Below are 16,523 nucleotides of genomic sequence, written 5' to 3' on the forward strand. Positions count from 1 at the left end.
GGCAGCGGCTCTGTGATAAGACAGGGCACCACGTTCACTCTTCCTGTGGAGTGACCGGCTGAAGGCCAGGGCTTTCAGAAACAGTGACCATTACCCACACCCCCTACCTGCCCCCAGAGTCTCACATTGGGACAAGCACTTGAACTGCCAGTGGAAAGGTGGCTATGGAGCTAAATCGAGTCAAACAAGAAGGACGTGGAGGTTTTGGAGATGGTGCGGAAGAGGTTCACCAGGATGTTACCAAGATTAGAGGGAGAGATTGGACAAATTTGGGATTATTTTCTCTGGAGCAAAGGCTGAGGAGACACCTGCTAAGATGGTTATAAAATCGGGTGGATGTTCAGAGCACAGAGGTAACCTAACCTTACAGCCCAGGAACAGGCCCTTCGGCCCACAATGTTGTGCCCAACCAAATAAATTAATAATCAAATGGCCAACTAAACTAATCCTTTCTGCCTGCACAGTGTGCATATTCTTCCATTTTCCTCACTTTCCTGTCTAACAGTCTCAAATTATCTGCCACTACCACCACCCCAGATAGTGCATTCCAGGTGCCCATCACTGAAAAAACTTGCCCCTCATATCTGCTTTGAAATTACCCCCTCTCACCTTCAGTGCCTGACCTCTGGTATCAGACATTACAACCCTGGGAAACAGATACTCCCTGTCTGCTCTATGTTCTCAATCTTATCAGACCTCCCCTCAGCCTCCGGTACTCCACAGACCACAAGGTGGTCATAATAATAAATTTATAGAGCACTTTTTACACGGACAATGTAGCTCAGTGCTTTACATGGGATAAAAGTGCAAACATGAAAAGATGTAAGTTAAAAGCAAGGTAAGATAAATAGGGTTGAGCTGGCATTGAAAAGTGTCAACCGAGTCTGCAGCCCTTAAGGCTTATTTATACTTCTGCGTCAAATGGACGCCGTCACCTACACAAGTGGCCTACGCGGGTTGTGAACATTTATACTTGTGCGTTGGTGTGTCCGCGTCGCTCTGCAATTCCGGCACGTCGCGCATGCGCACACACCTGCCGGTGCAAGGCTTCATGGTCATGGTAGTCTTTCTTGGGGTAAACAAATTTAAAGCAAGCGTCATTTTTCGTAAAAGGGAAATGTGTCCTCCATGATGTCGGAGGTCTGTAAAGCTTTATGGAAAGCATTGCAGCCAGAGTTCCTTCCCTGCCCTTCAGTCGCCCAATGGGAAGCTATTGCAGCGTAGGAGGAAATGCGATGCTACCAAGCGGACCAATCACAGTTGTTGCGGTCTGCGTCGCCGCAACACGTAGTTACATTTTTGGAGAGATGCACGACAGGCTACGGCGTAGGGATCCGCGTAGGGTTCGCGGCGACGCCGTATCTACGGCATTGATTTGACGCAGAAGTATAAATCAGCCTTTGCAGCTTTGCTATTGAGTTCCACCGTGTAGTTCAAAAAAATCTGACCTGCCAATTACCTTTCGAGGGAGCTTATTTAAATTTAAGAGATTGGCAGAAGAAAACCTGAGAGCTTGAGCAGGATTATAAAACAAAGTCTGAAAGGAGATTGAGGAGAGGTTTTTGCTTTAAACACAGAAGGTATCAGGGGAGGTGGTGGAAACAGGTATGATAGACATGTTTAGGGAATGGAGGGATTATAGATCACGTGCAGATAGATAGGATTAGGATTACTCTAGGATCAGATTCAGTGCACACTGGGCCAAAAGGCGTGTTCAAGTTCTGTACTGTTCAATGTTGCAAATGGCATTTCTATATTGGGCCAGCAAAGAAATGATGGGCCAAAGGGCCTGCTTCTGTGCTGTACAATTCCTCCACACAAGGCAAGCAAGTTCCAGGAAATCAGAGGAACGTGGATAATAACACTGTAAGAAGCTGAGGGAGCAACAGGAGAGGCAGGACGACAGAGCAGAGCACTAGGAAGAGCTGCTGATCTGAGTGAGTGAGGAAAGCTTGGAGGAGTTGTGGATAGTGAGGAGGGTTGTTGTAGGATACAGCGGGACATCGACAGGGTGCAGAGTTGTGCTGAAAAGTGGCAAATGGTGTTCCGTCCAGAAAAGAGTGAAGTGATTCATTTGGCATGGTCAAATGTGAAGGCAGTGTCCAAAGTTACAGGCAGCATTCTGTGTGGAGGAACAAAGGGACCTTGGGGTCCATATCCACAGATCCCCTGAAGTTGCTGCCCAAATTGAAAAGGCGCTCAAGAGGCATATGGTATGTTGTGCTTCAGCAGTCAGGGGACTGAGTTCAAGAGCTGCGAGGTAAGGTTGCAGCTCGATAAACTCTTGGTTAGACACCATGAGTGGTGGTGTGGAGGTACGTCTCTACCAAAGGAGGCACAAGGCACTCCTTCCCTCCACTCGCCTGCAGATCACCCTGGGGCAAGGTGTAGCACCTGCTTAGCCCCTCGATCAGGGTCACGTGAACCATGGGAACAGCTGGTGCACATCACAAGTCCTGGTTATACAACCACTTTCACCAGGCAGACAATCTCACAAGGGCATTGGTCACCTCATTATGGGAAGGATGTGGGAGCTTTAGAGAGGGTGCAGAGGAGACTTACCAGGATGGTGCCGGGATCAGAGATCATGCATTATGAGGATAGGTTTAGCAAGCAAAGGTTTTTCACTTTGGAGTGGATGAGGGTAAAATGTGACTTGATAAAGGTGCACAAGAATGATAGAAAGCAAAACCACAGATCTCTTCCTCAGGGCCGAAATGGCGAATACGAGGGGGAACATTAGGGACACTTAAGAACCTCAAATAGGCACATGGATGATAGAAAAATGGAGGGTTATGTGGGAGCGAAGGGGCAGATTGATCTTGGAGAAGGTTAAAAGGTCCACACTACATCATGGCCGAAGGGCCTGTACTGTTCTACATTCCATCTTCAAACTGAAGTGCTCTGCAGCAGCTGGCTGAAGGAAGCAAAAGCTGACAGAGTAGAGACCTTTTATGTGGTATAGTGGTTGCACCCTGCCTGTGCTCTGTGACCCACACACTGTCACCGTCCCTCACTGTGGCACTGATGTTTGTACACTCACGGTAACAGGAGGTACGAGACAAGGGCGAGGAGTGAACGTGCGCCATGCCTACCTCCGCCCGGATCTGCCGCATCGAGTCCCGCTCCCTCAGCGTGGCCGTGTGCGGCACCTTGTTCACTGTGTCGAAGTCGATGGTTATGCCGAAGGCCACGCCAATCTCGTCCGTCCTGGCGTAGCGCCTGCCGATGGAGCCCGATGAGTCATCTACCTTGTGGGAGACCCCGTGTCGTGTCAGTGCCTCGGCTGGGGAGATCGTAGACAGCACCATTAGCAGAGTGTCCGGCCCCAGACCCACCTCCCCATCTCCAGAGATCCCACCTACAAACACACGTCAAACACCCGCCCTCCCTCTCCAGCCACTTCACACTCTGTCTTGATTCTGGGGGTGGAAGAAAACAAACCTGGCCAGAGAACTGCACAAAGATGCAGCTGCTGGAAGGCTCCTGTCGACACTGATTGTGCAGAGCCTCAACTGCATCTTGATTACCCGTTACTCACCCAATTCCTTCACAAACGGAGCAAACTCCTGGTTTTGACTGAGTGGGAGCACAGAGCATTTGTAGGGAGCCACAGTCGCTGGGAAACTGAAGTACTGCGGAGGGAAACAGAAGGAACAAAGATGAGAGAAATTATACGTTACAGGCAGTAGCATTAACTGCATGTCAACCCAAGACATCCCATTCCCAGCCCATGCCCAATTCACCTCTCAGAATTTGAAATACAAAACAAAAATTATTCCAGAAATGAAAGGATCAGTGTTTTATGGCTGTCCTCACTGGAGTTTAGAAAATTCTACTGATTACTGAAAGGCCTAGATAGAGCAGACATGGAGAGGACGTTTCTGGTAGAGGGGGAGTCTGGGACAAGAGGGCACAGCCTCAGAATAGAGGTATGAGAATCAGATTTAATATTTTTGGCACGTTGTGAAATGTTGTTAACTTTGTGGCAGCAGTACACTGCAATACATGATAAATACAGAACAAAAATTGAAATACAGCCAGTATACTAAATGGTTAAGAGAAGCAGCACAAAAACAAACTTTAAAAAGTAGTGATCTCATGTTCAGGGGTTCAATGTCCATTTAGAAACTGGATGGCAGAGGGAAAGAAACTGCTCCTGAATTCTGAGGCACTGCTCATTGAAGATGTCCTGGGTACTATGGAGGCCAGTACCCATGATGGAGCTGACTAACTTTACGACCGTCAGCAGCTTGCTACGATCCTGCGCAGTAACCCCCCCCCATACCACACAGTGACACAGCCAGTCAGAATGCTCTTCACGGGACATCTGTAGACGTTTGAGTGTTTTAGGTCAGGGGTCCCCAACCTTTTGCACACCGCGGACTGGTTTAATATTGACAATATTCTTACAGACCCAAATCATATCGTTTTCTCGCGGCCTGGTGGTTGGGGACCACTGTTTTAGGTGACAAATCAAATCTCAAGTTCCTGATGAAGTATAGCTGCTGCCTTGCCTTCTATATAGCTGCGTCAATATGTTGGGACCAGGTTAGATCCTCAGAGATCTTGACACCCAGGAACTTGAAATTGCTCACTCTCTCCACTTCTGATCCCTCTATGAGGATTGGTTTGTATTCCCTCATCTCATCCTTCATGAAGTCCACAATCAGCTCTTTGGTCTTACTGACGCTGAGTACAAGGTTGTTACTCTGACACCAGTCCACTAGCTGGTACATCTCACTCCTGCACGCCCTCTCATCTCCATCTGAGATTCTGCCAACGATGGTTGTATCATAGGCAAAGTGAAAGATGATATTTGAGTTGTGCCTAGCCACACGTCATGAGTGTAGAGAGAGTAGAGCAGTGGGAGAAGCACAACTGAGGTGTGCCAGTGTTAACTGCCAGCGAGGTGGAGATGTTATCACCAATCCACACAGATTGTGGTCTTCCAGTTAGGAAGTCGAGGATCCAATTGCAGAGGGAGGTACAAAGACCCAGGATCCGTAACTTCTCAGTCAGGATTGTTGGGATGATGGTATTAAACGCTGAGCTGTACAAAATGAACAGCATCCTGACATAGGTATTTGTATTGTCCAGGTTATCCAAGGTCGCGTGGAGAGAAATCCATTTAGAACAGAGATGATAAGGAATTTCTTTAGCCAGAGGGTGATGAATTTGTGGAATTCATTGCCATGGACTGCTGTGGAGCCCAAATCACTGGGTATATTTAAAGCAGAGGTTGATAGTTCTTGGGTGTCAAAGGTACGGGGAGACAGCAGAAGAATGGGGTTAAGCAGGATAACAAATTAGCCATGATTGAATGGTGGAGGAGACTTGACGGGCTGAATTCTGCTCCTACGTCTTGCGATCTAAAACAAACTGTGGGGAGTTCTGGGGGTCGAGCAGCATCCAAGGGAGAGGAATTGGTGCCGTTTTGGATCGAGCCTCTGAACCAGTAACATTGACATTCCAAGCTCAAGGATCTCCTCTTTTCATGTCCCCAAACTCTCTCTTCTGTGGTGGGAATTTCTGCCACCGATTCAGCCAGAGACCACAGTGACTACTCCCCATCCCTGCCAAACACATTACTGCTCCATTTTGTTGGAGTATTGCTGGGAGCTCGTCTTGAAGAAATGTGGCTGCAGGACAAGATCGGCATGCACCGTCAATCTACAAGCTAATTTACTCAGTGCCCTGGGCTGTATGATCACATATTGTACATGTTTTCTAACTATGTTTTTCTGCTATTTGTGCTGTGGGTGACTGTTGGTTCTGTGTTTTGCACCTTGGCCCTGGAGAAACACTGCTTCGTTTAGCTGTATGGTTGAGTAACAGTTAAACTTGAGCCTGACTGCTGGACAGGCCGGGTGTGGTCCTCACACTCCTCTGCCAGCCCCGGGCTCTCTTCCCCTCCCCACCCACACCAAGGAGTGGAGGTGGGTGACCTTACCGTTCTCTGCTCGTCACCAGCCCGGATGTTGAACGTGTGCTCAAACACTGTGTACATGATCCTCCCGATGCCAAAGGACGGCTCAATCACACTGGGAATGATCTCCTCAACTGAAGCAATGCAAACAGAAAGCACCGTTACTGTTAGCTCGGCTGCAGGGGGCAACTAAACCTGGTCACTGTTAACACCGACAGACACGGTCAAATATTCCACCTGCAGCTGGATGGATGGGAGAATTAATTGTAAAAAGCTGCACACTGGGGTTGCACACTAGTGTAGAGGTTAGCGTTAGACTGTCTCAGCACCAGCCATCAGGGTTCAATTGTCACTGCTGTCTAAAAGGAGTCTGTACGTGACTCTGGGTGCTGCAGCTTCCTCCATCATCCCAAAGATATGGGTTATGGTTAGTCAGCTGTGGCCATGTTATGTTGATACCAGAAGTGTGAGGACATTCGCGGGCTGCCCCCAGCACACACTCGGACTGTGTTGGTTGTTGACACAAACGATGCACTTCACTGTACGTTTCGAAGTACATGTGATCAATAATTCTAATCAATCACCCCCGTGGAGGAACAGAGGGATCTTGGGGTCCATGTCCATAGGTCCCTCGGTCCCTCAAAGTTGCCATGCAAGTTAATAGGGTGTTTAGAAGGTTTATGGTTACCTGGAGGACTGAGTTCAGGGCTGTAAGGAAATATTACAACTCTATCAAACTCTGCTCAGACCACACTTGGGAGTGCCATGTTCAGTTCTGCTCACCTCAGAAAGGATGTAGAAGCTCTAGGGGGGGTGCAAAGATTTACCAGGATGCTGCCTGGATTGTGACGACAAGTTGAGCAAGCTGGGGCTTTTCGCTTTGGAGTGAGAGAGGATGAGATAGAAGTGTGCATGATAGTAGGTACAGAGAGAGTGCAGAGTCACAAATTTTTCCCTCAGGGCAGAAATAGGTAATATAAGAGGGAATAATCTTAAGGTGATTAGAGGAAAGCATGGGAAAGTGTGGTGATGTCAGAGGTGAGTTTTTCTTCAAACATACATTGGCAGGTATGTGGAACACACTGCCTGGGGTGGTGATATAAAGGCAGATACATTAGCAGAACATAAAGGACTCAGGTAGACACATGGATGATTGACCACTGGAGGGCTAGGTGGGGGGGGGGGGGAGAAAGGGCTGTGCTATACTATTTCATGTTCTACGATATCATGACAGAGTCAGGAATACAGCATAGAAGCAGGCCTTTCTGTCCAGCAATTCCCTGCTGCCCATCAATAATTGGAATGTGTTTAATATTGTCATATGTACCGAGATACAGTGAAAAGCTTGTCTTGCGTTCTGAACAATTCATTACACAGTGCATTGGGGTAGGACAAGGTAAAACAATAACAGAATGCAGAATAAAGTGTTACAGTGAGCGTGCAGTGCAGGTAAACAAGGTAGATTGTGTGGTCTACAGTCCATCTTATTGTACAAGGACCCCATTCAATAGTCTGATAACTCCACTCATTCCCCTACACTCCAGGGAATAACGCCCTAACCTATTCAACCTTTCCTTACAACTCAGGTCCTCAAGTCCCAGCAACATGAAACAGTACAGGCTCTTCGGCAAACAATGCCACCCTTTAACCTCCTCCAAGATGAATCAAATCCTTCCCTCACATAGCCCTCCACTTTTCTTTCACCTTAGAATCTCTTAAGCTTTGCAAATTCTCTCTATGCTCTTTCAATCTTATACCTTGGCGAGGGTGCAGACAAACCCAGCTCCGAAACACCAGCTGGGTCATTTGGCTCCAAACAACTGGTTTACTGATCATTACAGAGAATGACTCTCTGATACTTCCCTCTCCCTTCCCCCACTTCCAACCATGATTCCCCTCTCCCTGCCCACTTCCCACTCAGTCCACAATAGACCCACATCAGAATCAGGTTTATCACTCATATGTCATGAAATTTGTTTTTTTGTGGCAGCAATACAGTTGCAGTACATAAATTACAATACTGTGCAAGTCTTAGGCACCTAGCTACATATACATGCCCAAGACTTTTGCACAGTACTGTGGATGACCATAACTGCATACAATACTCCAAAGTAGGTCTCACCAATATCTTGTAACAACTTGAACATTATATCCCAACTCCTGTAGATGGTACTTGCTTTTTAAAAGGCCAATGGGCCAAAAGCTCTTTATAAGAACATAAGAAATAGGAGGAGTAGGCCATCCGGCCCATCGAGCCTGCCCCGCCATTCAATAAAATCATGGCTGATCTGTCTGTAAACTCAGCTCCATCTATCTGCCTTTTCCCCATAACCCTTAATTCCCTTACTATGTAAGAACCTATCTAATTGTATCTTAAATATATTTAGTGAAGAAGTCTCAACTGCTTCCCTGGGCAGAGAGTTCCACAGATTAACCACTCTCTGGGAAAAACAATTTCTCCTCATCTCCATCCTAAATCTTCTCCCCTGAATCTTGAGGCAATGTCCCCTAGTTCTAGTCCCACCTACCAATGGAAACAACTTTCCTACTTATATCTTATCTATCCCTTTCAAAATTTTGTATGTTTCTATAAGATCATTCCGTTTGCCTTCTTAATAACCTGCTGTACTTGCAAGCCAACTTTTTGCGATTCATGCACAAGCACTCCCAAGTCCCTCTGCACAACAGCATGCTGCAATCTTTCACCATTTAAATAATAATCTGCTCTTCTATTATTCCTTTTAAAGTGGATGATCTCGCATTTACCAACGTTGCATTCCATCTGCCAGACTTTGGCCCACTCACTTAACCTATCTATATCCCTCTGCAGACTCTCCACAGCCTCTGGACCCTATCTAGACGATATATGGAACATCGACGATATGGTATCAACTGAGGAAAATAGGAAGAACTGGTGTGATATAGAGTGGAGGGGACAGAGCCGTCAGATGGGGTACATTATTTTAAAAATGAGAACTCACTGACCGTGCAGGGTCTTCTGAAACCTCTTCACTCCAACCATGCTCTTCGTCAGGGTAAACGTTTTGCCTTCGGACTCAAAAGTAAACTCCCTGCGGAGAGAGGAGTATGGTCAGACTCCAAACCGCCAAAGGACACTCAGCTGACCAGGCCTGGATGGAATGGCAGACCAGACTCAGTGGGCCAACTGGCCTAATTCTTCTCCAAGGTGTTATGGTCTAAAAAAGGACTGTTATCTTTGTTCTAACTGTTTAATTTATGGTTTCCACCCATGAGTGCTGTTTAATGTAAATGCCTGTGATGCTGCTGAAAGTAGAGTTTTCATTGCAACTGTGCATTCATATGGTTGTTCACACGACAAACTTGCCTCGATTCAGTAATCACCAAGAATAACGTCTCCTCCCACCTTCAAAAAGGAGGCCAACTTGAGGCTGAACATGGAGAAGACAAAGGAAATCGTGGACTTCAGGAAGGTGCAGACAAACCATCATCCTCTGCGAGTACATGGCTCCTCCGTAGAGAGAGCTAATTGTACCAAGTTCTGTGATGTGAACTCCCAGGAAGACCTCACCAGGTCCCTCAGTATCACCTCCCTTCACAAGCTGGCACAGCAGCACCTCCATTTCCTAAGATTGAGGCAAGCAAAGCTTCCCTGACCCCCGTCTTGTCTGCATTTTACAGGAGCCACTGAGAGTGTCCTGACAAGTTGCATCTCCACCTGGTCTGGGAGCAGTCGAGCATCGGACCAGAAGTCCCTACAAAGGACTGAGAGAACAGCTGAGAGGATCATAGGGGTCTCCCTACCACCCATCGGGGACATTTATCAGGAGCACTTAGTATTATTAAGGATCCCACCCATCCAACCAGCATCCTCTTTGACTTTCTACCATCGGGCAGCATAAAAACAAGAACGGTCAGGATGAGGAACAGTTCCTTCCCCCAGGCCATTAGGCTTCTGAACTCCCGGCCGTAGCATACTCAAGATGTCACTGCTTAATATGTTCCATACTTTACAATATTTAATAATGTTCTTTAATTTGTTATTTATGTGTGATTCATCTGTAGATCTTATCCTTGCCATAAGTTATTGCGTGTTATGTGTGTTACGTGTATGACTGTGCTTTATACCCCAGTTTGGAAAAACTTCGTCTCTATATACAAATGTTTGTACATTATATGGTTACATACATTATATATAGTTAAATGACAATAAACTCGACTTTACTACTAACCCTTCGTGCCTGTACTGACTCAAAGTGCTCTCTTATCAAGCCCACTCTAGCTGACTCTCTAAACCAGGGGTCCCAACCTTTTTAAGACATTAACAGAGAGATCCATGGACCCTGGGTTGGGAACCCCTGCTTTAAACATATTTGGATAGAAGAGACTGCAGACCCTGGAAAAAATTCTGCTGGAGGAACTCACCTGGTCAAGCCTCCAACAGGTTGTTCATTACTGCAAATAGTTACCCCCTTCTCCTTTGGAAAGCTCCTACTGAGCCTGCATTCACTGCCCGCTCAGTGATGCATAGCTTCACTACGTGGCTCGGCTGACAGACAGCTGCACCCAGGCAAACAAGACATAATTACCGACCCATCCGGTGCCCACCAAACCAGGAAGGTTAGGGATTCTTACCCCTTTTCGTTCAGCTCCTTCTCCCTCTCAGTGATGTAACATTCGTCGCAAACGCTCAAATACTCCATCACTATCTTGGCCTCCTTCTTGAACTCCTTGCCAATGGCACTCTTGTTGGGTTCGAATTGGACAACGCTGACAGTCTTGTGTACTACAGTTAAGGGAAGGGTTGTCGTCATCTCCAAAACTACTCCACCCCTCTAGTTTATGGAAGGGGGCAAAAAAAAAAGAACAAAATTGATGGGGTGGGATGGGAGAGAAAAAATGTCTTCCTTCCCTTTCTCCTATGGTCCATGGCCATCTATCAGATTCATTCTTCTGTCCTTCGCTTTTTCTACCCATCACCTCCCAGCTCCTCACTCCATCCCACCTTGCTGGTCTCACCCAGCACGTGCCAGTTCACAGTGCTCCCCTCCCTCACTTTCTTATTCTGACTTCTGAGCCCTTTCGTTCTGGTCCTGATGAAGGGTCTCGGTCCGAAACATTTCTTTCTGTAGATGCTGCCTGACCTGCTGAGTTGTGCGGGTTGCTCTGGATTTCCAGCATCTTCAGGATCTCGCGTTTATGACAGGGTTGCGATACCTGCCCAGGCGGGAGAATCACGAACAGGAAGGGCCATCATTTAACACTGAGGTACATAGACGTTTCTTAGGAGTTCTACGTCCACAAGTTCACTGGGTATATTTAAAGGTGGAGTTAGGTGGGGCTCAGACAGATGAGGGGCCGTCGGCTGTAGCTGGCTCCTCAAGTAGAAGGAAAACCAAACGCAAGCCTCCTCTCCTTAGCGACTGTACACATTCGTGGGGGAGGCCTTGGGAGTAAACCCAGAGGGAAAGTCCAAAGCTGGAGTTCCTAAGGCAATCCTACGTTGACTGGCAACTTCTGCGATGCTGCTGTTGCATTGCATTCATCAGCAGCGTGGAGAGGGGGAGCCTGCTGCACGGGCAACAGCTTGCTCTCCATATTGTACTGCCCTGGCTCGCATACAGCTAGTGCGCAACATCCATGGCTGACCCCAACAACGGAGGGCCTCTGAAGTAGATAAATATTTGAAAGATTAAGGAATTACAGGAAACTGGCATAGAAGGGGTGTTGAGGCAAACATGATCATACAGGGCAGGAGTGTATTGATCAAGGGATGAACTAGTGAGCAGAAGCAACCCTTTCTCGGTCAGCAATTACTCCCATGTCAACTCCACTCAAGCCCACTCGGACTCCAAGCAGACAAGGATATGGGCTCCTTCAGAGGCTTCTCTGCGACCAAAGGCACCTTGGTCGCTCTGGAATGACAAGCCAAGTCGTAGCACGACCGGTCAGCACAGCCGACTATTTCGATCCAGCCCTGCGGAGAGGGAGATGCACAATAGTGAGTTTGCAACAGGGAACAAGTCATTCACACATGCACAGCAATGCAGCAGCGGCGATCGCGGTGCAATTCCTGCCACTGTCCGTAAAGAGTCTGCACGCTCTCCCCGTAGCCATGTGGGTTCCCTCCCAGTGCTCCAGTTTCCTCCCACAGTCCAACGACGTACAGGTTAGAGTAGTAGGTGAACTGGTGACGTGGGTGTAAACGGATGGGCAGGCTCATTGAACCAGAAAGGCCTGTAACTGTGCTGCATCTCTAAATCACAGAATACCTTGCCCCTTGCCTTGCTGCAACTGGATGAGAAACGGGTGGCATGGTACACATACAATAATAAACCAATTGCCAGAAGTTGGGAGGTACACTTTGTGTAAGGGTTCAGGCCTTCAGCCAAGGAGAAGACACTCACGTAGCTGGTCTTGGACTCCGCGTCCCAGCAGTCACAGGCATAGTGGGCCATCTCGTTCTCCATGTGCTGCCGGAACCGCAGCTTGTCAGCCGACACGCCCACTTTCAGCAAGAAGAGGTGAATCCTGCCGATGAGGTACCCCAGCACTGAGTTATTGATGATTCCCTGCAATGGCATGTGCACTTGAGAAGTTAAAGACAGCCAAGCATGCAGCAATGTATTGATGCAATTATGAAGGCACCCCAGCCGCTATATTTCATTAGGAGTTTGAAGAGATTTGGTCTGTCACAAAGACTAGCAAATTTCTACAGATGTGCAATGAACCCATGAGACCTTTGATCAGAACTGGAGGTGGGGGGGGGGGGGGCAAAGCCTGAATGAAGATGGGGGGTGCAGGGGGAAGGAATGCAAGCTAGGTGATAGGTGAATCTAAGCGGAATGGCTGGGGAGGAAGGAATCCGATAGAAGAGAGTGGACCAAGGGAGAAAGGGAAGGAAATGTACTCCTTGCCCTCCTCCCACAACCTTATTCTGGAATCATCTTCCTTTCCAGTCCTGAGGAAGGGTCTCGGGCTGAAACCTCAACTGTTTATTCATTTCCATAGACACTGCCTGACCTGCTGAGTTCCTCCAGCATTTTGTGTGTTGCTCTGGATTTCCAGGACCTGTAGAACTTCATGTTTATAATTTCATGACATATATCAGTGATAATAAACCTGATTCTGAAGTATTGTAGAGCAGAGATCCAGGGGAACAAATACAGAATTGCCCAAAGGTGTAACACAGGCAAACAGGATGGTAAAGTCATTAAACACACTTGCCCTCAGCAGTCAGGGCAGGATTGAAAGTACTTTTTTAATTTTGAGTACATGAGTAACATAACTGGGATGTCATGATGTTTGGCAGTGGGGTACTGAGGACAGAGGGGTCACTCACAGTGGAAGGGGAAATTAACCAGTCACTTCCCAGTGTCAGATCCACCTTCCCCAAATTGCCAACCTTACCCAGTCTGGGCCAGTCACAGCAACAAGAACTCAGTCAAAGATTAAGACTGTCCGACCACTCAGTTCAAGTGCTGATCTGCGACAAGAACCTCAGACACCACGCTGAGATCTACAGCAGAGGCAGCCTGTCACATTCTCCAGTAACATGGAAAATTTGGCTGGACTCAAATTCATCTTCACTTGAAGAATCTCAAATCTGTTAACCATGGAAGGGTGAAGGGGCAAGAGAGAGAGAGAGAGAGAGGGGGGCGGCTTGAGGGTGGGTGGTGGGGTTGGAGAGGAGGGGGTCAAGGGTGGGTGGGGGTTGGAGGGGGAAAGAGGTCATGACACAGCCTGAAGGGAGTTAAAGTAATCACAGATAGTAAGGCCACTGCACTCGTGTTCCTCCGACACTGGTGTGTAATTAAACTGATAAGCACAGATACTGAAACACAAGTGCAAGCGTGGCTCACCTGCTCCACTGCATCCCCCAGTCGCATCTTCCGCGCTGACTGCCCGCTGGTCTGGGCTTGGCTAGAGTACAGCATGATCTCGAGGTCAGCCACACTGGAGAACTTGGGGTGATTCTTCTCACTGGGATCCACAAAGTGCTCGATCTCTGCCATGGTGAACTCCCTGGACAGCCAGACAGAGGTTAGAATGCTAGTTAAAAATACCTGTGCCGAAACCACAGCCTTAGTGAGTCCATACCCCCCCAGATTCAGAAACACATCACTTTCATTAAAAACCAACAAACAACACAAGGAGGATGTGCGTGGAGGCAGGAGAGGCTATGGTGGATCCACTAATCACAGAAATAATTAATTGTGAACATGTAGGACATCACCTTACTTCCTCAAGCAGCCAAAGAAACTGCCCCCCATTGACGCCACCAATTGTTATCAATCTACTGTAGAAAACATCCTGTCCAGATGCATCACAGCTTGGTACAGAGACAGCTGCCCTGTCCGAGACTGCAAGAAACTACAGAGAGTTGTGGACACAGCTCAGCACATCACAGAAACCAGCCTCCCCTCCGTGGGGCACTGTCTTTATTTCTCACTGCCTCGGTAAAGCAGCCAGCTTAATGAAAGAGCCCACCTACCCCGACCATTCTCTCTCCTTCCCCCTCCCATCAGGCAGAAGTCACAAAAGTCTGAAAGCATATACCACCAGGCTCAAAGACAACTCCTACCCTGCTGTTACAAGGCTATGGAACCGTCACCCAGTACAATAAGGTGAACTCTTGACCTTTTGGTCTACCTCATTATGCACTTTCTCTGTAACTGTGACGTTCTATTCTGCATTCATTATTGCTTTTCCCCTGTGCTACCTCACTGAACTGCTGTGATGAAATTATCTGTATGAGCGGTGTGTAAAACAAAGTCTTTCCACTGTACCACATGACAAGAAAACCAGAAAGACGTCACCAGCAAGTAGTCACGATTCTCCTCACCTGACCCGGATGAGACCCGATCGCGGGGAGATCTCGTTCCGGAATGAATTTCCGATCTGGGCGGCAGCAAACGGAAGTTTCCCCTGATTGAATTCTAACAACCGTTTGAAGTTCAGGAAGATCCCTTGAGCTGTCTCAGGCCGGAGGTAGCTGGAAGTACAATGGAAGCAGTGGGTTAAGATGAGCTCCACACACCAGCACTGAGGAGCACCTTCAATGGCAGATGGAAACCCTCCACGGTGTTACACAGTGCAGAAACAGGCCCTTCGGCCCAACTCCTCCATGCTGACCAAGTCATACCAATCTCTCTTACCTACTCTTGGCTCAGAGAAGTTACAGATTCCAACCAAGCTCCAAGTTAAAATTTCTTCCTCAATTCCCTCCAAACTCGCCACCCTCTGGTTTTTGACACCTTTGTAATGGAGAAGAGTTCCTTAGTACCTACCCTACCCCTACATCTCAATTTCAAATGTCTCTACCAGATTCTTCTTTTCCCTTCTCCTCCACTTCAGGAAAAACTAAGCCCAGATTATCCTCGTAACTAACACACCTCATCCCAAAAAACATCCTGGTGAATCTCTGCTGCAGTCTTGTCCTCCCTACGGAGTAAAGGCCAGAACGGCACACATTGCCCTAATTTTCCCCAACGGTGCTCGCTGGGTAATACCTTACCCTGGCATGTTGCCTCCTGGCCCAATGGATGTCTGAAACATCAGATTGAAGGCGATCGGAGGAGACAAGTCGTTCCCGGTTACTGGAGACTTGACGTTGTAATTCACAAACAGATCCGCTAACTCCTGCTGACTGTAATTGTCCATCTGTTAAGACAAAATACAAGTATACCATTTCTCTGCAATGTCGGTGGCTTTTGACTGTTTAAGTTGCATACACTGAGGCATTCCTATAATCTTCACCTTCAGTCACCTCAGCCGATTCCCTCCCCAACATCTAAACGAGACACTCCCTCAAGAAAGAAACATTTATCAAAGACTCCCGCTATGCTGTTAGAGAGAGGGAATGTTAGCCCGATTTGTCAAACGTACACTGGAACAGTGAGATGCTTCATTCTGCATCAGTGAGGATGTGATGGACGGCCCCCAATGTCACCAACCCAGCATGCCCACAATTCACAAACCTAAACCGTCCACTATCAAAGTGAAAGGAAACCGGAGATCCTGGAAGACACATGCACAGTCACGGGGAGAGCTCACACACTCCCGACACACAGCAATGGGAATTGAATCCCCAACACTGATCCACTGTAAAACTTCCATCAGGCAGGATGTACCACACCAACAGGCTCAGGAACAGCTACTTCCCTTCAAATCGTTTGCTTCTTGAACCAATCTGCACAAACCTAAACAACTTTAAACAAGGGGCTCCCAAGCTTTTTGATGCCATGGACCAAGCTGTTTGGGAACTCCTGTTTTAAGCTCCTCTACCACTTCCACTGAGAGACCACACCACCCTCTGCATGACTCGTTGCTCTTTTTTTAGATTAGATTATTTTTAGATTATGAGGACACGCAGTCCTCTTTTGTCATTTAATAATGCATACATTAAGAAATGATACAATGTTTCTCCAGGTGCCATGTAGAACTTTTCCCTCTTCACTCCAGGACCATGAGAAAAGGGTCATTTTTTAAAATAAAGGTTTTTGGAATAGTAGGGGAATGAAGGGTTATAGGGAAAAGGCGGAGAGGTGGAGATGAGTCCATGGCCAGATCAGCCGTGATTTTATCAAATTGTGGAGCAGGCTCAACGGGCCAG

General features: G+C 47.6%; 1 protein-coding gene across 2 annotated transcripts in view; it reads right to left on the reverse strand.

The window, feature by feature from the left end:
* The window catches only part of gars1 (glycyl-tRNA synthetase 1), a 39,300-nt gene that overhangs the window by 725 nt on the left and 22,052 nt on the right, over window positions 1–16,523 (reverse strand). For both annotated transcript variants that reach the window (XM_072254213.1, XM_072254212.1), the window contains 10 exons: window positions 15,426–15,571; window positions 14,754–14,903; window positions 13,771–13,933; window positions 12,316–12,480; window positions 11,777–11,885; window positions 10,544–10,688; window positions 8,915–9,000; window positions 5,954–6,063; window positions 3,542–3,635; window positions 3,096–3,286 (listed from right to left, as the gene is read on the reverse strand). In XM_072254213.1, the coding sequence (XP_072110314.1) occupies window positions 3,096–3,286; window positions 3,542–3,635; window positions 5,954–6,063; window positions 8,915–9,000; window positions 10,544–10,688; window positions 11,777–11,885; window positions 12,316–12,480; window positions 13,771–13,933; window positions 14,754–14,903; window positions 15,426–15,571 (1,359 nt within the window). The remainder of the gene's footprint in view (window positions 1–3,095; window positions 3,287–3,541; window positions 3,636–5,953; window positions 6,064–8,914; window positions 9,001–10,543; window positions 10,689–11,776; window positions 11,886–12,315; window positions 12,481–13,770; window positions 13,934–14,753; window positions 14,904–15,425; window positions 15,572–16,523) is intronic.

This window comes from Mobula birostris, chromosome 3 (assembly GCF_030028105.1).
Source record: "Mobula birostris isolate sMobBir1 chromosome 3, sMobBir1.hap1, whole genome shotgun sequence".
NCBI classification, from domain to species: domain Eukaryota; kingdom Metazoa; phylum Chordata; class Chondrichthyes; order Myliobatiformes; family Myliobatidae; genus Mobula; species Mobula birostris.